The sequence below is a fragment of the Canis aureus genome, chromosome 16 (genome assembly GCF_053574225.1).
Source record: "Canis aureus isolate CA01 chromosome 16, VMU_Caureus_v.1.0, whole genome shotgun sequence".
NCBI classification, from domain to species: domain Eukaryota; kingdom Metazoa; phylum Chordata; class Mammalia; order Carnivora; family Canidae; genus Canis; species Canis aureus.
This window is the reverse complement of record NC_135626.1, coordinates 7,140,971-7,168,776: the sequence shown is the minus strand read 5'-3', so window position 1 is coordinate 7,168,776 and position 27,806 is coordinate 7,140,971. Positions and strand designations below refer to the sequence as shown.

The following is a 27,806-nucleotide window of genomic DNA, read 5'->3' as shown; positions in this document are numbered from 1 at the left end:
GTGTGAAATGGGTTTTATAAAATGTGGAGACTTTTTACTTTCTCTGTTAGTCTTTAAAAAAACCAAAAACCTAAGAACTTAAACCTGTAGTTTGCAGAATGCAAAAAAGAGCTAGCTAGCTAGTGTGCTATTTTATTTTAAATTATTATTTCTTTGGTGGTGGTACCTTTGCCATGGCCATTTGTCTTATTTCGGATGCATTGCCACTTGTATGGTGTCAACCACACTAACACTGACCTCTACTGACCTCTCGGCCATTTCCCATCATGCCTTTCACTGCTAAGTCTCCTAGCCACCTGGTCACCTCGGCTGGGAGAGGGGACACTGCGCAGAATTTCTAGAACGATTTATCGGCAGCTCTGATTGAAATCGTTTCCATGGGCTAAAACTTGGTCTGAATTCATGTTAACCATGTGCTTCCATGAACATTTTGCGTTTTCTTTTGGTAGCGTGATACATAGGTGCATGACAGCTTTAACCTGGGCATCACATGCGGTCAAGGCAGCACTACTGCACTCTCCTGACAATAACTTCGAATTTAATTTTCAAAGACTGTCTTGCTGTTTTGATAACCTTGGCATCTAAGGTCCTTTATTTGCTCTCATCGAGCTATCTTGGTTTAGGTGGTTTAGAAATCTCTACCCTTCTGGCCTTAACTGGTTTAGCATAACTAATCAGAAACAGTTTGCATGTGAGAGTCTGCATGAGCTTCTTGTCAGAGATTTCTTGCTCTTCTTCTGTTGCTTGACTACTAAAACTTCCACTTTCATCATATTCTACATGTTTTCTTTTGGACCATGGCCTAAATATTTAATCGTTTGTGTTTGACTTGCTTTGGATTTCAAATATGATTTGATGCTTATTTTTGTTTTGTGTCTTATCTTCTTGTTTCTGATTTTACTCTGTCACTGCTCCATCTCTTACATGTAGCTTATGTCCCTTTTAACATCCCCCCATCAGCCTCCCCCTCCTCCCCCTGCCTCTGCCTCACCCTCTGCTGTTCCCAACGGCCCCCAGTCTCCCAAGCAGCAAAAGGAACCCCTCTCCCATCGCTTCAACGAGTTCATGACCTCCAAACCCAAAATGCACTGCTTCAGGAGTTTAAAGCGTGGGGTAAGTTCTGCTCTGGAATCGTGTGTCTCTTGTGCGCTCTGGTTGCATGTGTTGTTCTGCATAACCCATTTTGTTTGTGAATGAACCCATTGTGTTTTCCCCATAACATGAACCGGTAAGGACCTGTGATTCACCATAGCTAGAAAGAAGAACAAGGATAGAAAGAGGAGAGAAGAAAGAAGGAAGCAGAATGGATGGGAAGAAGAAGAGAAAGCCAGCCAAGCCAGCCCAGAGTCCTTTATGTCTCGAGCACATTTTAGAAAGGCTTTTCTCCACTTCCCTTTGAACACATCTAAGTCATTAATATTCTACCTTGATTTTACCAAAAAAGGAAGCTTAGATTCAATTGCTAAAGCCAGCAGCAGACGAGATGAGGAATTGGAAGTCACTGTATACTCAGAAAATAATTGCTTGATAATTGCTGCAATAATGCAAGCGTCACGAAGATACTTCTCTCTGAGCTAAGCCTCAGGGTTCAAAGGGGAAATGTCATGAGTTTACAGGGGTTTCTTTAGCTATGTTGGTGAATTTATATGATGGTGAATTTATATGATGGTGCTAAAATATCTGTTGCTGGAAAGGCCTAAGGCCGGATTTATCTTTAGAGGCTAAGATAATAAATGGCTGACATTTACTGAGCACTTATGATGTACCAGACTCTCTTCCATGGGACCACTTACTTTCCTTCAACTGGCCTAGGACCCTGGGTACTAAGACATCTTTATTTTACTGGTAAGAAAACCAAGGCCTAAAAAGATGAAGTTCGGAAGAGGTGAAGCCAGAGAGGCTGCTCTTAGTCTGAGGTTCTGTGACGTCCACATTCAGGGAGCATCTATTATATAGATATGGTTGACTCATGAGTGGATGTCGTTTAGACTCCAGTTTGCCATTCAATTATGATTGTGCCTAGCTCACAGGGCTTTGTGAAATTGATCCAGTAACCAAAAAGAGTTACCAGTTTGGTTTATAGGAAAAGACTGGAATAAAGTCATTTGGAGCTTCCCGAAGAAATCTAACTGAGCAGCATAGTCTAAGCCATCCCCAAATATCCTTTATAATAAATAATGAAACGTGGTAATCAAGAGTAAACAGGCATGTGTGCTGACATTTCCACTAAGGTCTTTTATCCTGACCTTTGGGAATTGTGGTACAGTGGTTGTGGGATGTGTTTTCATACAAACATAATTTTTACTCTTCCTTCCTTTGGGTAAAAAAGAATGTAAATGTATAATTGACTAAAACAAGGGGCAGCACATATGTTAAAATTGGAAGGATACGGAGGAGATTAACATGTCCCCTGCGTGTGGACGGCACTCAAATTTGTGGTGTTCCATGTTTTAAAAATAAGTAAATAAATAGAATGAGGGACAACCCCCCCCCCATTTCTTTATACACAGAGTTCAATCTCAACGTTTTATGGGAAGAATACATATAGTTGGTGAAATTACCTTGTCTTAAGATTACTCAGCATATCAGGTTAAGAATTAGAAATCAATTTCCTCAAGATTTCAAGAGAGCCATTGTTAGAAGGCAGAGCTTCAGAAGTGGATGATAGATCGCGTTGAGCTCTATAATTAGATCTCAGTTCCTGGCTGGATCAGGCTGGCTTTTAAAACTCCCCGTCCATCCTGCTTGCTCATGGAAGAATTGCCAACATCTGGCCAGGGTGTTTTTGCTGGACTATAAAGTTTTACATTAACTGTAAGTCAGTTAACCATCTCTGCCACTTGCAGGACCTTTATAGAGCACTCATTTATTGTGTTTCTAATAAGTACCTCTGAATGGTCTTTTGGAATCTCACGATGGAGTATGTTGAATATTTGTGATTGTTTACCATTTGTTTCTGTGTCTGTTCCATTCTCTCGGCACTACACAGTCTGTTGGTTGCAAATGGTTTTCCGAATCTGTGTTTCCTGATGTTCTCTAAATGTTTAGGAAAAGACCAAAGAATGTCAGTAATCAATAAGTGTACAGGAAAGACAGCTAGGAAAAATACAAGCCTTAAAAAAAAAAGCCTTAAAAAAAAAACAGGCTATTATGATTTAAAGGAAACCCCCTCTTTTAAAAATTGCTAATTGGCAAATGAGTTCTATTTCTTACTCTTTAAATCTGGGCTCAGCAAAAACAGTTAAAAAAAAAACTTTTTTTTTCTCAATGCTGAGTGTGTTTTCCTGAGAGTTAACGTGCACACAGACGCATTCTAGAAGCATTAGTAAATGAATAGAAACATGTTTCTTCTTCCCTCTTTTTTGATCAGCCTGTTCTTAGCAAGGGTCAGATTTGAGGTCCCTTCCTTCAGGAAGTAGCAGTGAACAAAAAAGAAAGAAAGAAAAAAGAAAAAGGAAATGCATCACAGAAGTAAAATTAGGAAGTTCAAAAATAAAAAGCAAATCTGAAGTTTGGGGAAATAAATTTGATTTTAAAGCAATCTCAACACGGAAGGAATATGGATTACAGGGCCCATGATGAAAATGATACTGTCCTTATTTTCATTTATTCTTCTTTTTTAACTCTAGGACTATTGTACCAAAGATAGGAAAAGTGTCCTAGAATAATAAATCTGTGATTTTAACACATCTTTTAATTTATCATGTTTTGCAGCTTTCAGACCCAGATTTCAATCTTTTGTTTCTATTACTGTGTAAATCCTATGCAGACATTTCTTAGCATAGCTGATTTTGTGTCTAAGTAAACAGGATAAAATGTTTTTTGTTGTAAATTGTTGGCATCTGTAAGGAAATTTTGTTTCACTGAACATTTCTAAAGTATGCCACCTGAGCATTATTAACTGTTTTTTCATCTTTATGTAAGTCAAGGAAAAATGAAACTAGATAGTATGGTCTCCATTTACAATTTACAAATGTAATCTTATTGTCTTAAATTAAGATGTATTTTTCTGGTCTGGGCAAGGTCCTTCTAGATCTAAACTATGGACATAGTTTCCCCATGTTTTAGAATTCATTGCATGGAAAAATCCCATGAAAGTTGATCAAAAGATTTGGAAAATCCTTACTGATTGTTTGTCAGATGTTACAGTTTTATGGTCACTTTAATTTTATTTATCTTGTTCTCTTGCTGATTATTGGCAGACTCAGTCTTTCTGTTTTCACAAAGAACTCATGAAGAGGACAATAGGGAAACCCACGTATGCTTTTGAAGCTAGGGACTATGTTGTAAGTTTACCTGTGACGGCCACGGCATACGGTCACAGCACAGGTACTAACCCCTATGAGAGCACCAAGACCGGGGACCCAGCGATGAAATTCTCCACTGGGAGATCTGGACCCAGAAAAGGCCTAATTATGAGTATAAATTCAACCCCAACCTACTTCATCTGGAAAACTTGGGTGGGAGAAAGAACCAACTTCCCAATGACAACCAAACTTCCTCAAAATGCCAATGAACTGAGCTTGGCTTTCCCCCCCTCTGTGTTGACCGCGACTGCCATCTGAGAAGATGTCACTGGGTATGATTTTACAGCAGAATCGCACCCATAAATGCAAATGCAGAGTGTGGTCACAGCAGAAGGACACTCTTAACAGACGGCAGTTGTGTTGCATGAGGACCCACATCCCCGTTTGAAAGAGGTGGATCCGTAAAGGGGTGATGCCCTAAAACTTGCAGAACCAAAACGATCACTGGAGTATGAGCAAGGTCACGGAGTAGTAATGTGGCTTTGCATGGACCTTAAACCCATTTACTTATATGTTTATTTTCACTGTCCCCTTTCTTCGTACTGGAGGTTAGTACCTGTGGCTGCACAGTAACACATGGATCCGCTAGCTCTGTGTTCCCTCATGTGTTATTGACATGTGTGGCTCCCAAGGCTCCATAATTATTGCCTGAAACTGACAGCTTTTTAGTTCCTCAGATGTCTTGCAATGCACTTAATGCAATCTTTAAAAGTATTCTCTTAAATGATTCGGTTTCTAATGTTAAGTGATCTAACTGGCTGGCTTACCAACTTAAGACCGGAAACTGGTTTGTGATTGTTACAAGAAGACCACATCCCATGATGGTGTTCCTTGTAGATGACCCATCACTGTGCACTTCAGAAAATTGAATTTGTCTCGAAAATCCAATATTCCCTCTTGGTACTCAGATTTCGTTTCGGTCCCCATAACTCATTGTTATTACGAAGTGGTAATATTCCTCTGCTATTAGTTCCGATGTTAGAATTCTTCTTTTGGAATGCTTAAGGAAGAATATTTATCTATGCCTGCGAGTAACAGAAGTACCCAAATAGAGACCAGATAGTGTACAGAGGGCAAATGTCGGGTCTTTGAATTAGTGACATTTAGAAAGTAACGTGTGAGAAGACATTTGTAGATGGTAGCGTGCTTTATAAGGAAGATATTTGCAAAGTTTTCCGCTGTGCACCCAGTGTTGTCTGTAAAGAACTCAAGATGTGACAAATCGATCTGTGCTAAAGCTCACAGGAGAGGCCCATGAGAACAGTCATGAGTATGCCAGGATATACCTTGTTCTCCCAAAAGTTTTGTCTTGTTTCTTCTTTCCTCCAAGTCTTTTTCCCCACAGGGGCAATTTCTTTAAAAGTGGGATGCCTATTTAAAAAGAAGTGTCAATTTTGAGTTAATCTTATGTATAAGATTTTTTTTAAATCTGCTTAAGGAATTTTTAACACCCTCCAGCTCATTTTAAAATCAAAGGGCATAAAAAAATAATAAAAAATAAAATAAAAAAAATAAAATCAAAGGGCGCTTTCTTTGGTACTTTGTCTCCAACATATTTTTGATCCTACCACAACTGCCTGAACTTTTAGGATTGATGCCCGCTGAGTAAAAATGCACCACACTCACAAAACACTGCTTTACAGCCACAGAGCATGTCTCAGGCATTAATGGAGAACCAGATGTTTTGGGTTTTGTTGTTTTTTTTTTTTTTTTTTTCTAATTTTGAGATGCCTTCTCATCTGTTTCATGTCCAGTGATCACTATGCCTTTGTTAATCCCCAGACCCAGGAGAATTACACCTGCTATGTCCTGATAATTGTCAGGAAATCCATAGCAAGGCTTACCTCCTTGGTAGTTGAGATAGTTGACTCTCTGTTTCCTAACAGTAACTCTCAGGGCAGCTACCCCCGTCAGTTCCCAAATACTATGTTATCCCCATGGGTAGGCCTCAGAGTGGATGGAGAGCCTCTGAATACACCTTCTAAGTGGTGCAAGAGCATTGTCCTGCCTCCAGCCTCATGCAGAGAAGCTTCCTGGCTCCTGCGGGTGGTTTCCTAGAGCAGCTTGCAGTCCCTGGTTACCTGTTCACCCATTCAAGAATTTGCCTCAATGCCTTCAAGAGTTCATATTTATTAGAGTTTCTTAAGATAAATACATTACTTGTACATTGTGGAAGTCACTGCTCTTCAGACCCCCTGCAAGTAAAACTTTCCATGTAAATGCGGTGAACAAAAAGCCTACGTGATTATTTTTGTCTTTTATTATCAGCATGTGTCACCAACTGCGAACTTATTTTAGCTTATATCCAGGCTGATGTGACCCATACAGAACTGTGAATAGAAAGTCTCCTTTTCTGTCTTTATCCTTTGCCCTGGCAACGTGGCAGCTACAGGAAGGTTTTGGCAGGGGCCAGCCCCTCTTGTGAACGTTTGCACAGATCCGCTGCAGTCATTTTCACAAGCGACAGGTGAATTTATGTGTTATGTTAATACGGTGCAACTGACCGAATTCCTCTTCTTCTGATGTGTTGTCTCTTTCTCTCTTTTCTCCCCCCTGTTACGTCTCCAATTTTTACATGAAGCTTTCTCTCAAGCTGGTAAGCACAATTATTCTATGCATGTCCTGAATCTTATCAGGTTTTTTGGTGTATGTTTCTCTTGCGTGTGCTTTCGTTGGTGTTTCTTCATTAGACCTTTGCCATATAAAGGTCCAGAATCTACTAAAGGTGGTCTTAATCTTTTCCAGTTGCTAAGAAAATTAACGCTTAACTGATGATTTGGTTTCTTTTCTGATTGGGGCCTTAAGAGGATGGCAAATGTTAGTAAACTTTATTTAAATGTGAGCATAAATATAAATATTCAATATGGGGGAGTTTATTTATTGGATCATTTGGAGTAAAAGTAAATTTGACAGCTGAAGATGCTCCTCCCTGGGAGCCACAGAAGCAGATGAAAAATGCGCAGAACCTGAAGGAGACATGCAGAAATGGTGCCAGTCTCAACTCAGGTCCAAGGCGGCCTGTGAGAATCCCAAACCACGGAATCTAAGTTGCTTCATAAACACGAGGGTGCCTTGTGAGTAGTTGATTGAAGAAATCACAAGGTGACTTTATGGACAGTGAAAAGAGCCTCCTAAGCCTTTCTAAAATAATTGACTTAGTGTTCCGTGTCGTTCCTACCTAATTGCGTAGCCCTAGTAAACAGTCAGACTAATCATTTAATTTATTAAAAGAAACTCTTAACTTTATAACCCCTAACTATACTGCAGATATGTGTAAGTTACATAGTATTCTCACCACCACAGCTGAGAATGTCCTAAAATCATGAACAATGATAAACTGCAACAATTCAACCAGGAATAGAGTCAGTTCCTTTATTTTATTTTATTTTATTTTATTTTATTTTATTTTATTTTATTTATTTATTTTCTGGTGCCAAAACCCGGGATCAAACAGGTCAGTTGCTTTAGGCACTGCTGCTGCTAATGCTGGATGGCGGTTTCTGGGTTATCCTTATATACATATTTGTATGTGTGTACAGGGATACGCATATGTGTGGATACCCAGAATTTTTTCAGCCTGACTCAGTATTTGGCAACCAACCCAACCCAGGAGGAAATGAATATTTTATTAAATGGAACATATTTCTTAGACCGTGAAATAAAATCCCCAGACGAGTCCTTAATTAAGGTCTCCGTGAGAAGGAAAACATTCTAAATGTTTCAATGAACTACGTTCGGCGGCAGCATGAATTTGGGAGAAATTGGGTCAATTAAGTAGGAATCTCTCAGGTACCGGGGTTCCTTCCTTGCTGTTTCTGTATTTCTTCTTTTTTTTTTTTTTTTTTTTAAGATTTTACTTATTGATTGATTTGTTGGTGAGAGATGCAGAGAGAGGCGGAGACACAGGCAGAGGGAGAAGCAGGTGCCCCATGGGGAGCCTCACGTGGGACTCAATCCCAGGACCCCGGGATCATGATCCGAGACAAAGGCAGAGGCTCAGCCACTGCGTCAGGCCGCCCAGACACCCCTGTATTTCTTCTTTTGCTGAGGTGCTAGCAGCAAAAGATAATATTAATAATAATATTAGGCGATCTTTCTGTCTGACATGGGAATCATTTTACTGATCTGGTATTGAATTGGTGCTTTATACCATTACTTTGAAGCTAATAAAGAAAGGAAGTGTTCCCCAAAGATGCCCGAGGTGGAAAAGTAAAATCACAAGAAGCAGCTAGCTATTGCTTGTGCTATCGGGGGGGAGATGCTCAGGAGCAAGAGTTTGCTTCCTGAAGTGTGTAAAACAAGCTCCTCCTAGAGCCACAACCATATAAAATATCCCCACACGCATTGATCCCCTCTTGCAAAACCAGTGACATAGGTGTGGCCAGTCTCTTTGCAAACTGGGCCCCTCCAAAGATTTCAGAACGTCTACTCTGACTCAAAGCTAGAAATATAAATCCCTTCATGGCAAAATGAATCATAGGTCAGTGTATTGTTTAAAATAATCCAAGCCCTAAAAGGCTAATTGGACACAATGGCCTTTTAAGGTAGTTCCAGACACCTTATGATCCTTTGGATCTAGAAGAAGCCATGACCTGAAAGCAATGCGAAGTCTGTTTGGGGCATTGCTCATAAGATTAGTTTCTAAATAATGATACAGAAACACAGAATATCTATTGGAAGGGACTTAATTCATTGGTTTATTATTTAACTGTTTTTAGTTTTCATAAATAATTAAAGTTAATAATTAATAATTTAATAATAATTAAAGTGTTTCACTGTATAGGGAACTTGTTTATAAGTCACAAGTACTGTGTTTACGCACCACTGCAAACCCACCACCTGCTCATAGTCTACACCCATGTCATCCCATACGGTAGCTACCCATCACGTGTGCCTATTTACATTTTAGTTAATTAAAATGCAATAAAAATGTAAAATTCAGTTCCACCATTGCACCATGTGTGGCTACTGTACTGACTAGTGCAGAGATGAGAACTTTTCCATTCTTTGTAGGAAAAAAATTCTTTGGGCCTGCTAGCCCCTAGTTAGTTAGGCTTAGTAACTCTTAATGAGTTAACATGGAGCACTCACTGGATTTCCTGGCTTCTGAAGCAGCGTGTCTTGCCCTGTGTTATGGTGCATTCTGGCACTGGAAAAAAACAAAACAAATCTTAATTTTGGAAAACATGCTGATCCAATTTAAGTAAACTCAGCATGAGTACATACGAGGTATCGTGCTTTCGGGCTCAGTGACAAGCACACAATTTGGGTCTCAAGTATTACAGATGGTAATAGCATATGGGACAGAAGAAAACAAGTCTGATTTATTTCCATATTGAAGATGAGTTTGGATCATCTTAGTTTTAGAGGCAACTAAGCTTGCTTGGCTTGCCATGAGGGAATAGCCATTTGTGCTCTGGTTTCTCTCATCTCCCTCTCTCTCTCTCTTACATATGTGCACACATGCACACACACACACACACACACACACGAGTCTGAGAAACTCCACTGAAAGGGCTGTGCATGGCCTTCCAGTAAATTACTAAATCACACGCTTCCAGCACAGCAGCCTGGCCTTCTGTCATAAGCAGCCAGGGAGCCTCGGTCACAAGCATCATGTCAGCTGCTTAACAATTTCAGCTCGATTTTGGAATTCCATTATCCGGGTCCTCTCTTTTCCACCCACACTCCCAAACCAGTGTGTTTAACTGGTTCTAAAGTAAAACCTCTTTTTTAAATTTCTTGGCTTATCCTTAGCTGTTGAATACGCTTCTCTTTCCTTATGAAAACGCTTCATTGAAGTAAAAGCACTTGATAACCAGTGGCTTAGCCACAGCTTCTGACATGTAAGCATCTGAGGAAGTCTGCAAGCTCTATTTAGATGGCACGCACCTTGGAAAGACAGTAATTGTTTCTGAAAGGGGATCAAGATATCAAAATAGGCTCCTTCTGCTGGATTGGAAACAGCTGACATGGATTTTGTGCGCTGGGAAGTTGGTGCGGAGGTCAAGGAGCACGCATTCTACATGGATTTTGTGAGGTCACCCTACAGATGTCAAAAAGGAGTGACCAGACTTTTAGAGGCAGCAGGGAGAGGAAACATCAATGTTTTCATGTCCCTTTCACCCACATTCTCCAAGGAACCAGATGTCCCCTCTGCCACTTGGGTATGGAAATGTTTGGCCTCAGCCTGTGTGAAGAAGTGGGAAGAAAGACTAGGGAGTAAAGCAGTGCCTTGGACATGAAACAGTCGCTGGGGGCACTTGTCCCTGTTGCATGAAGGAAGCAGAAACTTCAAACTTCCTTCACACTTCAGGGTTGCTACCAGCACTGCCGGTCAAGTGAAGAATCCGCTTCAAAACTGGTTTTTCATCCATTCTCGCAGGGGTCAGAATTTTTTCTTCCCCACTCTCTTTCTGTGGCCTTGCTTCCTTGCCTTTGCAGTGGTGGTTTGGCCAGCAAACCCGAACCCCGAACCGGTTTGTGGGACTTTTTTGCAGTTTGCATGCACTGAACTCACATCTCAGCTGGGTGTCGTGGGAAAGAGCTTCACTGTAGCTCATGAAAACACACGCAGACATCTGCATCCCCTGGTGTCTGGGGAATCTGTCCTGCAGGCTTCACTTAGTGTCTGTCCTCAAGGAGTGCCACTGGCTCACGCATGTTTGCATTTGCAGGGCGCCACACCGGAGGATTTCAGCAACCTCCCACCTGAGCAGAGAAGGAAAAAGCTGCAACAGAAAGTCGATGAATTAAATAAAGAAATTCAAAAGGAGATGGATCAAAGGTAGAGTGGAGTGATACGACTTATTAAGAAATTCAGCTTCAGTGTAGAAAGATGGGAAACCCTAAAATAGCTTCAAGAGAAGTGATTATTTCAGCCCTGTGTTTTGTCACAGAGGGTCTACTGGATGGCTTCATTACAGATCGGGAGAATTCTTTTAACAAAGAGGTTTTTACTCTGAGTTTGGGGAACAAAATACATTTGGTTATCTTTTTTTTTTTTTCTGTATTTCAACACTTCTCCTTTTTTCTTTTTAAGTTTAAAATTTTAATTACAGTAGAGTTAACATAGAGTGTTATGTTAGTTTCAAGTGTACAGTACAGTGAGCCAACACTTCTATACATCACTCAGTGCATTAAGTGTCCCCTTGGGACACTGTTTCCCCCATCCCCCACCTTCTTCTTTTTTTTTATTCATGAGTGTGTAGCTGAGTTTTTTGTACAAGTGAGGAAGACAAACGTGGCATTTCTCTTCCTACCGCCTTCCTTGCCCCACATCCCAGCTTTGAGTCCAAGATGCCCTTGTCTTTTCTATTTGAGAATAAGTGACAATCAACCTTCCCAGTTTCTCATGTCTCTTTACCTTTTTATAAAGCGTATTAATGATGTCTAGAAAACAAATCACGGTATGTCTTATTACACACACTGCTAGCCGTCAGAGGTGTGGTATTTGCTTGCTCTTGAGAAGCTTCTGCATCAGGATCCCGCTGCTGGGGGTCCTGGTTTTCTGAGCTGTTTTAGAAGTTTGATCCCAGCATGATACACATACAAAAAAATAATAAGAAGAAAAGATTTGATATCTCCTTTCATTTGCACTTCCCTCCCCACATTTATAACTTGAAGATCTTTTCTACCACTTAGGGGATACTTGCTAACGATCCTGATTGAAAACCCCTTTATTAACTGTCTTTCACCTTATAAATTCTGAGTGAATTAGGTGAATCATTCATCTATTTGAGATTTTCTAAAAGATATACTTGAGATTTTGTGCTCTGTAAATAGGCTGAAAAGTGATGCTACATAAATGCAGTTATGGCAAAGCTGGGGTTAAAATTTGGTTATGCAAAAAGCCAACCAACCAACAAACAAAATTAGTTAGGCAGTACCATTTTAGTACATAGCAAAAGAAAAGTACTTGTTTGTTCTTTTACCCCTCGTAGAGCAACTTCTGAGAAATGGGTGGCTTTATTTACTTACTTTTATTTTTATTTTTTTTAGAGAGAGCATATGGGGGTGGGGGTGGAGGGCAGAGGGAGAGAGAGAACCTGAAGCAGAGACCCCTCCACGCCCAGCACAGAGCCTGACATGGGGCTCGATCCTACGACCCTGAGATCATGATGTGAGCTGAAGTCAAGAGTCAGACGCTTAACCGACTGAGCCACCCAGGTGCCCCAAGTGGGTGAGCAGTTACATTCTGTACGAGAATAAGAAGTTCTGACCCAGGTATCTGAAACAACATTGTAGAAATTGTCCAATAATTATGCAGAGAAATTTCTCTGCCGCTGGGTTGTGGCCTTGGAAGCTGGTTAACTTTATAACCTTCAAAGTAGCCTTGCTGGTAACAAGGTAAGTCCTGTTTAACCATTCACTAGATGACTGTTTATTGAGCATTTACTGTGTACAAGGAAATATCCTAGACCCTGGAAATAAAGTGAAGAACAAAACACATAAAAACCTCTGTTCTCAGGGCAGCCCCGGTGGCACAGCGGTTTGGCGCCGCCTTCAGCCCGGGGTGTGATCCTGGAGACCTGGGATCAAGTCCCACATCAGGCTCCCTGCATGGAGCCTGCTTCTCTCCCTCTCCCTCTGCTTGTGTCTCTGCCTCTCTCTCTCTCTCTGTCTGTCATGAATAAATAAATAAAAGCTTTAAAAAAAATAAATAAAACCTCTGTCCTCATGCAACTTACACTTTGTACAAGAGGAACAAGGCAGGACTAATCAAATCACAAAGTGTGAGGGTAGATTTAAAATGCCCTGGGGTTCAAGGGTGCCCAGCTGGCTTAGTCAGAGGAGCATACCACTCTTGATGTTGGGGTTGTGGGTTCCAGCCCCATGTAGGGTGTAAAGATTACTTAAATAAATAAAACTTTAAAAAATATTAAAATACCCTGGGTTCAAACCTATTCTCGGTTCCACCTATTTCTGTTGCCGACTTTGGACAAGCTTCTTAAGCTCTTCTTGAGCTTAACCTTTTGACCTTACCTCGGTTTCCTCATCTTGAAAAGGAAGTTAATAATGAGGATTAAATGTGTCAGTGTGTGGGAGGTGCTTGAACCAATAGCTGGCACATAATATGTGTAAAATGAAATGAAATAAAATATGTTCAATGTAAACAGACTACATGTGCCAATTAGATTTTCAGAGTAAACCAACAACAACCCAAAATCCACGTGTATACTACCTACAAAAGGCACATCTAATTCATAAGGTATAGAAAGGTTGAAAATAAAAGAATGGAAAAAGATTGGGGCACCTGGGTGGCTCAGTAGGTTTAGTGTCTGCCTTCGGCTTAGGTCATGGTCCCAAAGTCCTGGGATCAATCCCCACATCAGGCTCCCTGCTCAGTGAAGAGTCTTGCTTGTCCCTCTCCCTCCTGCTCATGCTCTCTGTCTCTCTCTGCTCTGTCTCAAATAAATAAAATTTTTAAACAAACAAACAAAAAAAAACCCAAAAGAATGGAAAAAGTTACACTATGCACTGGTTGGCCAGTGCCAACCAAAGGAAGACTGAGTTACAGGCCAAAAAACCCTCGAACTAGTCAGCTCAAGAAGATCAACTTCATAATAATAAATGCTTCAAGTAACATACAGCTCAGTTTCAAGCTGTACGACTGTATGACCTCAAAACATAAAAAAGGTTTTGCGATTAGCCCTTTGACATGAGTATGTGCAAGAAATGCAAACACATTGTTAAAAATTTTTTTTTAAAAACACATTGTTGTGGGGGGAGATTCTTAACGCACTTCTCTTGAGTAACTGATAGAACAGATTAACAGGTTCAGGGTAAGATATTTAAATAATATAATTGATAAAATTGGCCTTGTGCACATCTATCCAATAATTGCATGGTGCACATTCTTCTCAAGCACACATAGAACATTTCCAACAATTGAGCATGTCCTGTTTTCATGAAGCAAATCTCAACAAACATCCAAGGGTAGACACCGTTCAAGATGTGTTCTCTGAAGCCTGCAGTAAAGCTTAGAACATTTAGAAATTAAGAACTAATTAGCTCCAGGGCAGCCTGGGTGGCTCAGCGGTTTAGCGCTGCCTTCAGCCCTAGGCGTGAACCTGGAGACCTGGGATCAAGTCCCATGTCGGGCTCCCTGCATGGAGCCTGCTTCTCCCTCTGCCTGTGCCTCTGCCTCTCTCTCTCTGTGTCTCATAAATAAATAAATAAACTCTTAAAAAAAAAAAGAACTGTAGCTCCAGATAACTCAGAGACTAAAGAAGAAATCCTAAGAAATATTGGAAAATAGAGCAGAGCTGAACCCGAACCCACATTGTACACCTCAGTTACTAAGCAATGCTCAGAAAGGGAAGTTTATGCTTTCTATACATATTGAAAACAAAAAGCAGTAAACATCAGTGAGCTGAGTATCCATCTTAAGAAGTTAGAAAAAAACACAGCAAGTGGAACCAGAGGAAACAGAAGCCAGGAAAGAGTGTAAATTAATGACATAGGAAAAAAGTATGCACTCATCACAGAGGATCGACAAATCCAAGAATTGGTTCTTGGAAAGATGCATAAAATTAAACTTCTGGAGAGACCTATCAGGAGAGACAGAAGGAGAAGAATCCAAGGTGATGAATCTTGACAAGTCTTTTGAGAAGTTTTGCAGAGAGATAGGGCTGTAGCTGGAGGTGTAGCCATAAAGTCAAGAGAGGAATTTGTTAAAGGTGGACGTTACAGTTTGTTTGCTGTAAGAACATTTGTTCATCTCAGATACTTACTGAGCATCTACTGCGTGCCAAGTATTGTCCCGCCCCGGGGAGATAACAGAGTTAACAAAAGAATTTGAGCTCATAGTGCTTCCTCAGACAGCTTCCATTCTAGTAGGAAGAGACCAACAATAATAAGCATAATAATAAGTTATATAATGTCGGGAAGTATACACACTGTGAGAAAGAAGTGGAGCAAAGTCAGGGGGCGGGGAGCGCAGGTGGATGGAGGGCTGTAATGGAGATGCAGCCTCAGGGAAAGTGAAGTGTACCCCCAAAGGAGCAGCAGGATGGAGGGGCTCAGATGGAGGGGTTCAGATGGAGGGGTGAGGATGAGCAGAGGCGTGGTGAGGACTGATGGAAATTCTCTTCCTCATATTTCTGTATTTTCAGTGAAACTATTTCCCATGACTCAAAATATGGCTTGGTTCGTTGGTCTTATGTGTATAGCAGGTTTAGACTGCTTTTTTCACTGAATGAAGCTCATTAAAGTTGACCCATTACCACCTGCTGAGTCATTTGCCCTGAACTTTTTACATCTCGAACCCTTCTGAAAGTCCCTGGAAGCCAGAGTTCAAAAATAATAGAGCCCTTTGGGCCTGAAGATCTCCCCAAGCATAGCTGCAGCACTTCTGTAGGGATTCATTTACTCAGGCTGCTGTGGGCGCGCCTCCAAGTAGACTTTAGGAAGAGTGTGGAATCTTGCGATATGTAGCTTTGAGGCTGCATTGCCTGCCTGTCGTGGATACCAACTGTGGGTTTGGTTTCTCAACCGTTTAAAGTGTATAATGAAATTTCCAAAGCAGTTAACTGTGCTTCTCCATGAGGGGAACAGATGGTAGCCCAGAAGACCCAAGATGCCGGCTGTAGCTTTGGTTTGCACCAAGAATGTGCACCTGGCTATTTGGGTTTTGTTTGTTTTTGTTGTTGTTTGGGGTGAAGGGAGGGACAGGACTGATTTATGTTTCTCAGTTGCTGAGGGCACTGGGAGGTACCAGATACCATTTAGAAAAGGCAATCAAAAATTTCATATCTGGCTCTGGATTATACAGATTTGGGGAGCAGGATTCTTAGAGAGTTTTAGGATGAAAACAGGCCCCAGTCCTCCCTTCCATCCCATACTGTGACACAGTCTTCATGTGCTCCCATTCGCACAGTGTTCAGGGTGGTAGGAGAATCCACTTGGCTGATCACCTTCACTGTGTCCTACTCTTTCTTTCTTTTTTTTTTTTCAGAGATGCCATAACAAAAATGAAAGATGTTTACCTAAAGAATCCTCAGATGGGAGACCCAGCCAGTTTGGATCACAAATTAGCAGAAGTCAGCCAAAATATAGAAAAACTGCGGCTAGAAGCCCAGAAATTTGAGGTATGAAAAAGCTGTGGTTGAAAAGCTCTGTCGGAAAAAAAGAAACAGGGTAAGGGCTGGGGGTGGGGGCGCGGCATGGGGATGCTCTAGAGCACCCATGCGTCGTGCGCTGCAAGAGGTGCAGTTGGATTTGCAGCAGGGTGTGTCTCGAGTCATGATAAAAGGAAAAGTAGTCACTCACTGGCTGTTCTGCCCCTCTGTCCCTAATGTCCCCTAAAACCTACACTGATCAAAGCTGTATTTGTATATGTTGTTCTTTGGTTTAAGTGTATCACTTAGTACTTATCCTGCTTCAGCGCCTGTTGATAATGGGTCCAGCTGGGAGCATGCGATCGTGAGTCCAGAAGTTAAAGAAATCATGTCAAATATGGTTCTTACAAAGGACACGTTATCAAAGGGTTATATATGTTAAACCCGGTGAGAGACACAAATGAGAAATGAGTGGGGAATATAAATAATAAATGTTTTAAGGAGAGAGAGAAAAAGAGAGAGGAGCACTCAAGAACTATGGACAAAAGGCTTCTTTTATCTATAAATTTAGAGACTACAGAACATGGAAAAATACGTCAGTGACTGATTGCTCCAGGCCAAGTAGGTGTTACTTCTAGCAATGAAGGATCAGATACGGCTTTTTAAAAGTGTTCTTAGGGATCCCTGGGTGGCTCAGCAGTTTAGCGCCGCCTTCAGCCCAGGGAGTGATCCTGGAGACCCGGGATCGAGTTCCGCGTCAGGCTCCCTGCATGAAGCCTGCTTCTCCCTCTGCCTGTATCTCTGTCTCTCATGAATAAATAAATATATTTAAAAAAAAAAAAGTCTTGCTAGAATCTGTAAGTCAGTTATTACTGTTGGAGTGTTTAGAACCTAGAAATATCCTTTTCTGGTCATTTTTATCCTTTTGTCTTTTTAATGATAGTCACAGAGAGAGAGAGAGGCAGAGACACAGGCAGAGGAAGAAGCACGCTCCATGCACCGGAAGCCCGATGTGGGATTCGATCCCGGGTCTCCAGGATCGCGCCCTGGGCCAAAGGCAGGCGCCAAACCGCTGCGCCACCCAGGGATCCCGTCTTTTTTTTTTACACTATTTCAGATGTTGCCAAAGATAATTTTACCTTATTTGACTTCCTCTATACAGGTTTCTTTACTATTAAAAAGAGTGACAGTCCATAAAAAAAAGGCGAGGGGAAGAATGTGGCTCTCACACTGAGTCACTGCTTACGTGTGACTGGGCCCTCCTGTTCTCGGTGTGACCTCACGGTCACAGAATTGTGGAACCAGAAGGAACTAGAAGTGACTTATCTGAAATCACACAGGTGTTTTCAAAAGCCCAAGAGTAGAGGGGCACCTGGGGGGCTCAGTAGGTTGAGCATCTGGCTCTTGATCTCAGCTCAGGTCTTGAAGTCACAGTTGTGAATTCGAGGTCCATGCAAAAAAAAAAAAAGCCCAAGAGTGTAATGCAGTCCAGTGCTCTTTCTGTCGCATTGTGACCGTTGTCTAAACACATTTGCTTCTATCTCTCCAAGGTGAGATGAACTGGAAGCAGTTGCCTGTGAGTCCCTTATATAGCTGAATGCAGATACACTGGGGCCCCCTACCCCATGTGATTGTTCTCGAATCTCAGCTTCAGTGACCATTGAGCCCCCCCGCATTTGGGGCCTTCAGACTCTATGGTCCAGCCCTCAGCTGAGCTCAGACCAGGTCTTTGGTGGCTTTTGCTTGCAGGCCTGGCTGGCTGAGGTGGAAGGCAGGCTGCCAGCGCGCAGTGAGCAGGGCCGCCGGCAGAGTGGAATGTTCGACGCCCAGAACCCGGCCACTGTCAACAGCTGTGCTCAGGACCGTGAGAGGTACAGTATCTGTACCGAGCCTGCTGTCCGGCAGGAAGCAAGTTTGCTTTGTGTTCATGTCCCATGTCTAGAAATGAGTATAAGGTGCTTGTTCTGTACCAAAGAGCCAGTGGTGCCTGACCTGACCTTTCCCCACCACTTGGGTCCCTGGTGCCATGTGGGTTGGTGACAGAGCACACGAGGTGACCTGAGATGGCCTTTGTGACAGCAGTCAGGGGCTGTGAGTGTTGCTGGGCAGTCGCTATAGTTGCTGTGTGGTTTCATTTCTTGAGCAGCCCGGATGGCAGTTACACGGAGGAGCAGAGTCAGGAGGGTGAGGTGAAGGTGCTGGCCACGGACTTCGATGACGAGTTTGATGAGGAGGAGCCCCTGCCCGCCATCGGGACTTGCAAAGCCCTCTACACGTTCGAAGGTAACCCGCGTCCGCCTGGCTCCCTGCTTGCGCACACTGACCCTTCTGCTGTGATTGGACCTTCTTCCGAAGCCTTCCAGATCTTTCTCTCTCTTCTTACCCTGTTGTTCTGCTCATGGTCATCACCATCATTATCTAGTTCATGGCTGTGTACTTTGCCCACTGGTCCATACAAAGGAACAACAGCTTTTGGGGAGCTTATTTGCAGCACATAGCATGGAATAATGATTATTTCATCCATTCATCCAATATTTCTGGAGCTCTTGTCTTGATGATGATACCATGAGAGCTGTACCTTAGGACATTTATCATCATGTGCGTAGGGCCAATCTGAGAACAGGGATAAAGGGTTAGAAAGACCAGCCCAGGGGCACCTGAGTGGCTCAGTGGTTGAGTGTCTGCCTTTTGCTCGGGGCGTGATCCTGGGGTCCTGGGATGGAGTCCTGCCTTGGGCTCCCTGCATGGAGCCTGCATCTCCCTCTGCCAGTGTCTCTCATGAATAAATGAATAACCTGAAAGAAAGAAAAAGAAAGAAAGAAAAGAAAAGAAAAAAAAGGAAAGAAAGAAAAGGAAAGAAAGAAAAACCAGCCCAGAGTTGCCAGAACGCTGTACCATAGAAAGATATTAAGGATGCTGTGTAAGAAGCAGTCCAAGCTCAGGGAGATTTGGGGAGCTCCAGGACAGAGGGAGCTTACGGATGTCCTCACGCCAGGCTACACGTTCAATGCGACAAGAAAGCACCAGGTTCAGTGTTGCCGACTTTACCTCACTCCCAGGCCTCAGCCCTGCCCCCACGGCACCCCTGGAGGCTGCTCCCCAGACAATCTGCCCTCCAGAATGCTGTGTGCGCAGTGGGACGCTGGTCTTTGCAAGTGGCCTTGGGGACCCTGGTTAAAGAGCTGGCCCAGAGATGCCGAGGTCAACAAACTGCTCAGACCCATGGCTGATGGGAAGTGAGGATTCTCGAAGGTGCCTTCCTAGGGCCCCACCTACGTGGGAAGGTAGGAGGAAGTTATAGTTTGGGAGGAGACACAGCCCACCCAGGTTCAGGGCAACATGGAGGTGGACGTGTGTTTCAGGCAGAAGTGGAACCTGAGCTCCTGACAAGAACCAGGGCCAGACAAAGAGAAGCGGGGATAGTGTCTGAAAAGGTGTCATTAAAGTTAGAGACAGAGGAAGAGCAGAGCAAAGATGTTCCCTGGGGAAACACCTGGCTTCCTGGGTTGGGGGAGAGGGGCTCTCTGAAGAGCTGGAGAGCCGCAGGGTGAGGGCCTGGAAGCTTCCGAGTGGGAGGAGCCCTTGCAGGGACCCGGAAGGGTCCATGCCTCTGTCGCTTGCTGCAGTCTACTCATTGCTTTGCTCCCCTGTGTGCTCCGCCTTGTTTTGACAGAAGCCTGCCTGACAGGTTCTGTTCTTGCTCCTCCAGGTCAGAACGAAGGGACCGTCTCCGTCGTGGAAGGAGAAACACTGTACGTGATCGAGGAAGACAAAGGTGACGGATGGACCCGCATCCGGAGAAATGAAGATGAAGAGGGTTATGTCCCTACTTCGTACGTCGAAGTCTATTTGGACAAAAATGCCAAAGGTGCTAAGACTTATATTTAATACCACTTAAAAAAAACCCCCACAAAAACTGTTAAAAAAAAAAAAATGGAGTTGTCTCTCCTTACCACTAGGACTGTTATAGGCGGTTCTTCCAAAGCCTGGATGGAGGACACCGGAGTGCATGTTGTCACATGGCCACACGGTGGACTTGTAGGCATCCACTGAACACCCGAATTTCCTTGGCTAGTTTTGACTATAATCATGTTTCTCTTGCTCGTGAAATATGATGTGGAAAGCTGCCAACTGCCAATTTACGGTTCTGTCATTTGAAATCTGATAAACATTTCGTACTTTGGCAGTATCTGTAGGTATCCCAAAAAAAAGTTGCCTTTAGCTTCTAATTGGTATCTCTGGATTTAAAAAGTCCACACACATCAGAGGGGCGGGTAAGACTTTGGTTCTCGTATCTCTAGCAAGCATCTGCCATAATCTGCCATAAATTGAACCACCTGAGAATGTTATATTTGGTAACTTAACACATTGAACTACTCTAGGTTTTGGGTTTTTTTGTTTTGTTTTGTTTTGTTTTGTTTTTTAACTACCCTAGTTTGTTTAATCTTACAGTCACTTGCTTCGGAGGAAGTCGTAAATAAAACCTTCCCCCCCTGCTTGAAAGAATAAGATGATTCCTATTTTGGTACTGAAAGTGTATAGTTTTCCTTAAACGTGTTTAAGATCATTGGTAGATCGTTGTGATCATTCTATCACATCTGCATGATCCCAAACAACTAGTTGCAATCCGGAGAAAAGCCTGGTAACAATGAACCAGTTGACTTTTTTTACTTAAGACCACTTAAAAAATAAAAAAAAAAAAAAGGCCACTGAGCTCCCCTCTGCCATTGACAGGGTTGATCAGATTCCCTGGTACTGTTTCGAGAACTTACAAAAAAACCTAGCATGCTTGTGTTGGAGGTTTGGTGGCAAGTGGAGCTGTATTCAGCTCACACGTCCCCAGGTGGGGCTGTAAAAAGAATCTGGTGCAGCAGCTGCTTCGACACGCAGACCCCAGCTCATCACTTCTCAGAAGTGTTTTGGGTTTGTTAGGTTTTTTGTTTGTTTGTTGGTTGGTTTGTTTTAATCGTTGGTATCTTTAAGACCCAACATGAATTCACTGAAAGTCATTTTAGAATTGCTAGCTCATTTATATAATTAATCATTGCCAGACTGAAATAAAGTATTTCACCACCTTGAAAGGAATCTGGGTCACGTGGGGATGTGCATTTTTCAAATTGGCAAGATCCGTAGTGAAGTCGGTCACATGTAGATGGGTACCAAACCCATTGTTTGTGCCCACTCCGGGAATCTACCCTGAGATCGCAGAGAACCAGCTATGAATGGCTCACAGTAAAGGTGTCAGGCTCAGATTTTCTTTTTATTTGGTTTTGAGAATTACTTATTCATGTCCTTCCTACTTTGAAGTAGAAAATTAGCTCCTTGCTTTTACATTGTGAACCCCTTTTATAAACTCAAGTCAATTTAAAGCTGACTTTACCCCCTCCTCCCAAAAAAAAGCTGATTTATGAAGCAGCAGCAGCTCATCAGGAGTCTGACACCTGGCGGGAGTTAAAGGTGCTTGTTTGGATTCTAGCAGAAAGGTCACTACATGTCCCAAGGACCGCCAGAAATGGAATTTAATAAATTTTAATGACAGCCTGATTTTTAACACACGTTTTACTTTTAAAAATAATGATAGAAAGTTGCAAAGACAGCAAAACCCGATCGATCCCTGTGCCCTTCAGCCAGGGTCCTCCAGCGGTGGCTTCTGACATAACTGTAGTATAATACCAAAAGCAGGAAACAGACGTGGGTCAGCCTGCTTTTTGAAATATAATTTCATGATTCAGATTACTTTTGCCTTATTCTACCTTTACTGACATAACATTGATAAAGCCATTCACCTTGGACCCCAGACCCCTCAGGAAAATCATTTCTGTTCCCCCTTTTAAATATTTGCAGCATAAATAAATAAATAAATAAATAAATAAATAAATAAATATTTGCAGCAAGTAACTCAGCTGACCCTGAAACCACAGGGATTCCTCTTCAGGAGCAGGGGGCGGTCACAGCACTAGGCATGGACCCAAGCGAATGGGGGACCTAAGATATTAAAATCAGAGCTTTCTGTCCAGTGATGGACTCAGCTCCAGCCTATGAACTGCAGCAGGAAGCAAACCAAACAGTGAAAAAGCCTTAAAACGGCCAAGACAACATGAGCCTTTTGAAGCCTCCCTTGGAAAGTATGGCGTCTGTGACGTTGTTGTGGTTTTACTTTGTTTTTTTTTTTCCTTAACAATTGCACCAATTTGATTCAGAAATTGGATCAGTTGGTTTGTGGGAGCTGGGGGTCGGGTTTGGGCACATAAGTTAACATTCATGATTTTAAGTTGTGTGCCCCAAGCCTTAGCAGAGACAGCTCAGGGTAGGGACAGAACAGTGAAAGACACTTCACAGCTCAGTGCCAGCCGGTCAGTGCACCCCAAGTATTCGAAGAAGTCCTGAAACCATTCCCAAAGAATCAGAATCCCCATTTCTGCCCACCGTATACTTTGGTTTTCTTTCCTAAATTTTATTTCTGATAAAATGAAAGAAGCCAAGTCTCAACTTGTTAAGAAAGTTTTCTCCTTTTGAGACACATTTAGAGGGGACTAGTGTATGTGTAGAAGCCTGTCCTCCCCACCTGGTTTCTCAATCTGCTTGGCACCCCCAAGAACACTGTCCCCCCAAACCCATCCCAGCCCGTGGGGCTGCTGCTTCCCAACGCCCAGATCTCCAAGCAGCTATTCTGTGCTTGTGCATTTGTGTGTGTGCATGTGTGTGTGTGTGTGTGTGTTATCTACGATGTGACTATTTAATAATTGCCAAAATATTTAGACTAGAGGAACGTCCAGTGGGTCAGTTGGATTGTGACTATCTTCCTTTATGATTTTGGTTTTGTTTTTTAAATTGTTTTCTTGTTAAATACGTTCCGTAATCCCCAGCCCTCAGCCACTCCCCCTCCAGATATTTGTATATACTGCCATTTAAAAACTAAAAGATGACTTGAATTCATTGTTTTAACGTTTGACTCTTTTATCTGTTTGTTTTATTGGTGATTCTCCTGCCTAATGACCTTTTTTGTTTTTGTAACCACTGGGGAAGCCGGGAGGACTAGGTCCCCGGCCGGCAGCTCCGCGCTTGAGTTTATTGTAGACACTTGTGTTCTGAGTAAGTTCTGCTCCAATACGGCCAACATGATTGTCTCTCTCTCTCTCTCTCTCCTTACCCTAAAAGAAAAGAATCTGTCTGGCACCTCTTAGTTGTACCCTCGTACCTGCCTCTCTAATAAACGTATTTTTCTCAGTGTTGTGTATTTTAAATGATTTGTCACCTTTCCGAGAAAATGATTCTGTGTCATACGGGGATTTAACTCTTTTTGTCTTCAGTAATGGGGAACTTTTTCCAGCCAAATGCTTTTTTAAAAATCTGCCCTTGCTCCCCCTTTTAAATGATGACACCTGCTCTGTTTCTCGCCCTGTACGCACCTGAGGGCTTCAAGAGTCTGTCTCCCCTTCCTCTCCTGCCCCCTCAAGATGAAGAACTTTCACTGTTGATTGCTGAGTCGACATTGAGTGACAAGTGTTTCCTTTTCGCCAAGATGTTCCATGTTTTCATAAAAGGTCTGAGTGTCGGTTGGGGACAGAATCGGGCCTTGAACGTTCCTTGAATCCTCCTGGGAAGCCGGGCCTGTTTCTTTCCTCCGAAACTCAGTGTCCCCAGAAAGAGGGGTCGGGGTGGATGGGCGCAGGGTCTCCGGTGGGGGCTCTCTCCCCCCACCGCCCCAAGGGAAGGGAAGGGAAGGGAAGGCTAGCTCCTGAGCCCGCCTGAAACCGTGAAAGTTCCTTATCTCCGATGTGCCCCCCCACCCCACTGGGGGAACAACCCACCGCTCTCAAGCTGTCCCCTCCGGCGGTGCAGTTTGCCAGGCCGCAGAATGCCCGCCCTTGACCGCCCGCCTCCCTCTAAAGGTCTTTCTCTTTCTGTCTTTTTGTGTTGTAGATTCCTAGAGGCCGCTGCGGAGCCGGAGCCGGAGCCTCGGTGAGCCTTCCCAGGAGAAACCCTTCGGTCTGCTTGTCTCCACAGGCCTGGGCGCCCGCGCGCACGCAGACTGCTCCCGGGCTGGGCCGGCCGGTGGCCCTGCGACATCTCAGCCTGAAGCGACATCCCTCCTAACCTGCCCCTGCCACGCGGCTGCTTGCCTTTTTCATTCCTTTCTTTTGACAGCATGCTTCTCGTGGCCCAGCTCCTCCTCCGTGGCCCAGCCCAGCCACCTCTCCGGGAGCAGGTCTGTCCCGTGTCCTCATCCCTGTCCCCAGCGTGCGTGTGGGGCCACGGAAGACAGCTAGACACGTGCTCCCTCCTTCCCGGGCCCCTGCCTTGGCCCTTGGTCTACCTGGAGCATCCTGGCCCATCCATGGTTCACACTGTGCCTTTCGTGAAAACTTCGCCACTGGCCTCCCCCTGGGGAGACCGACAGAATCTGGACAAGGAGGGTCAGGTGTGCTCAGGTGGACTGAGCACCTGAGTGTCATAGATGTATCCCGAGTCCGTTGACCATTCAGTGATCCTTTTCTGGTTATGGGTCCTCACCTTGTACTAGACGACATTTCATGGCCTGAGATTGTCCATGGGGGGTCCTGGGGCAGGCGCGCACATGCACACACATGCACACATGCATCCCCCTCTGGCTTGCACTCAAGCTCACTCACATTCACGCACACACTCACACACACACACACACACACAGGCATTTTTATTTGGCGCCTGTGCTCTGGCTTGGAGAAGTCTCCACTCGAAGTCCAATTCCATCTCGAGGGCCACACACTCTTGTGTCCACCTTCCGTGGGGTCCAGGGAGGACCTAGCCCACCTTCTCCCTGTCATCGCCCCGTCAATGAGAATGGCAGATCGTGGCACTTTATAAACAAGCATCACAGCTCGGCGTTAGCTCGTCACAAGGTGACAATTCCCATCTTCCCATGAATTCCGAGATTTGCATCTTAAGATTTTAGTGCTTTCCTCACCAAAGAGCCTGTGCTACGTGTGGTCCTTCGGGTGATCTGTGGCGATGGCTTCTGCATATGCTCACGTGCCCCGCAGGCCCCAGAGACGGGATCGAGTTGGCTTTTTGACCTAAGTTTCCTTCTTCTTATGGATCCTTGAGGAAAACATGAGGTCATGTAGCTCATGGCCACTCATGCCTTAGAGCAGCAGTAGCCCCTTCTTCTCTGGTGCAGATACAGTCGAGAGAAATCATTGGCTGTGCATTTCTGTGAATGAGGCACCATCCGAAGCCCAAGAAGGAAATCGGGCCTCTTTCTTCTCTCGTTTGGCTTCTGGTAACTGGGTGGTCAGTTCGTTCATCCTCAATTCTTCTTGACTTTTATGAGTCTAAGACAAGGCTGTCTTATAGGAGCTGAAGGGACCAGGGCAGAAACGACAGGTGCTAAGGGCTGGGCCTGTGTTCAGTGGCCCCCAAAGAGTGGTTCCTCTCAGCAAACCAGGGTTGATCACACCCCACCCTCTGAGAGCAAATCAGTGACTAGAAGCCTCCAGCCAGCAAATGCCTGGGGTAAAGCAGGTAAAGAGGAAGTGGCTTTGGGTTTGAGCCGAGCCAGCCAGCATGAGCCCCTCCTCTTCTGTCTCTTTCTGTCTCTGTCTCTGTTCGTCTTTTGCCCTGAAGGGGGGCTAGGCCCTTGGGTTGAAGACTACCAGCCTCCCTGCCGGAGCAGCATACACCATGGGTGTCTCGGGGCTGCTACATGGGCAACAGTGCCCCTTCCCCATGGCGGCGGCCCACCTGTAGCGAGCCACCCCCCACCCCATCTCGTGAGAGGGCTGGCTTGGCCGATGCCCTAGAAGCCGGGCCTCCCCTGCATCCCTGCAAAACCCACAGGCATGTGGTTAGGATGGGCAGTCCTGGCGGCCCCACAAAGGGCTCCTCCTCCAGCGGGTGGGTGGATGATCAGGAATCTCCAGGGCCTTCTGAATCTCACCACCCCAAGCTGGCCACTCTCCTCCGCTCCACAAGGATGCTAAATGGTCTTTTTATAAAATTGATTTTAGAGCCTCAGTAATGCATGTGCGTTGCATCTTTCATATTCTGGGTCAGGATAGATTAATTTCTCGCAATGTAGAGAAAATGGTATAAGCTGCAGTGATTTGTTCTTTTAATGTCTGTTCAGCCCAATATAGAATATGCTCGTATCTTGTAACCCCTGTGCAACCCCCCCCCCATTTTTTTTCCTTCTGTACCACCTGTGTCCAGAAGAGAATGGATCATAAGCGCTTCTCAGTGTTAACCTGGGTGTTTGCCTCCCAGCCAGTCTGTACAGCTGCATGGGAAGGGCAATGCTGCAAACCCAAGCTCATTACAGGAGATAAGTTATTATAGGATAGTTGAACTGTATCATTTACTCTGGGAATCCTCCTGGGAACTCATCTATATAGGAGTATGGACCAGTTCACGTAGAGTAGAGACGGGGAACTTTCCCATCTGCTTCTCAGCTCCTCCCTCACCCCCGATGCCTGTCGTGTCTACGCCCATGCTAGAATAGTGTTGTTTTTAAGAATGACTAAGTTTTAAAGCACCTGCCCTGAACATGACCTGAAAACAAAACGAAAGAGAGGAACTTGTCATTTACCCGGTTTTTCCTTTGCAAGATAAAAAAGCATGGAAAGCTGTAATGGGATTTTCCTTTGGGTTTTTATCGTGCTCACCTCCGGGCTCAGGCCAGATAAGCTGAGGCTTACTTATCTCGCTAGCCACAGCACAGAGGCCCCTCATGCCTTCTGGTGACATCTGTAACTACAGGAGAAAGTTTACTGAACATGAAAAAGTTACATTGATGCTAAGTATTTTTCCAGAAATCTTAGTTTCATACTTCCTCATGCCTCTGCCTCCCATGCTTGTATCGTCACAACACTTCTTTAAAGAGTGATCCAAAATTCTATTTTAATCTGATGTTGAGCACCTTTAAACTTTCTGGTTTATTTGTGTGTGTGGCACTAATCCTAAACTTTGAAGGCATTTCAGTGTTGTCACGGCCCATTGCCATTGTGAAGGTTCTGGAACTGCCCATTTGTCTCTGGAGATGGAATTAAACCAAATAAAGTGCTTCCATTGGAAGGCTTATATATTGACCTTGTAACTATATGTTAATCCTCTAAATGTTAAATAAAAGTATAATCTCTGTTATGTTGTCATGGGACTTTGTCACGCGGAGAGGTGACCCGGGTCCCGGAAGCAGGCAGGGCCCCTGAGCTGGGGGCTTGGGCCCATGTGCACCTCACTGATGTACTGTGTGAACCCAAGACAAGTCCCGTTGCCATCCCCTCGGGCCGGCTTGCAACCTAGCTCGCTCTAACCACCACCCCTGCCTGCCGGGGCCACTGTGATGTGGGATTCAGGGTGATTCAGGACGGATTGGGGGAGGCTCCTTAGGAGCAGGAAATGTTTTTTCCACGTGCATTCAGCCGGCAGCTACTCTGGGTCTTCAGGGACCCTGATGTGT

General features: G+C 44.0%; 1 protein-coding gene and 1 pseudogene across 19 annotated transcripts in view; both read left to right on the top strand.

Moving 5' to 3' along the window:
- The window catches only part of FNBP1 (formin binding protein 1), a 152,486-nt gene extending 124,996 nt beyond the window's left edge, over window positions 1-27,490 (top strand). For 3 of the 19 annotated variants that reach the window (XM_077851027.1, XM_077851028.1, XM_077851044.1), the window contains 7 exons: window positions 931-1,113; window positions 6,889-6,903; window positions 10,985-11,094; window positions 16,267-16,399; window positions 18,119-18,240; window positions 18,513-18,652; window positions 20,079-23,596. In XM_077851027.1, the coding sequence (XP_077707153.1) occupies window positions 931-1,113; window positions 6,889-6,903; window positions 10,985-11,094; window positions 16,267-16,399; window positions 18,119-18,240; window positions 18,513-18,652; window positions 20,079-20,257 (882 nt within the window). In that variant the 3' untranslated portion in view covers window positions 20,258-23,596. Of the gene's footprint in view, window positions 1-930; window positions 1,114-6,888; window positions 6,904-10,984; window positions 11,095-16,266; window positions 16,400-18,118; window positions 18,241-18,512; window positions 18,653-20,078; window positions 23,597-24,292 lie in introns of those variants that run through there. The other 16 variants (XM_077851026.1, XM_077851045.1, XM_077851037.1 and 13 more) reach the window with 16 other exon arrangements.
- Window positions 2,359-2,453, top strand: LOC144287299 (U6 spliceosomal RNA; annotated as a pseudogene).
- Window positions 27,491-27,806: the final 316 nt, after the last annotated feature.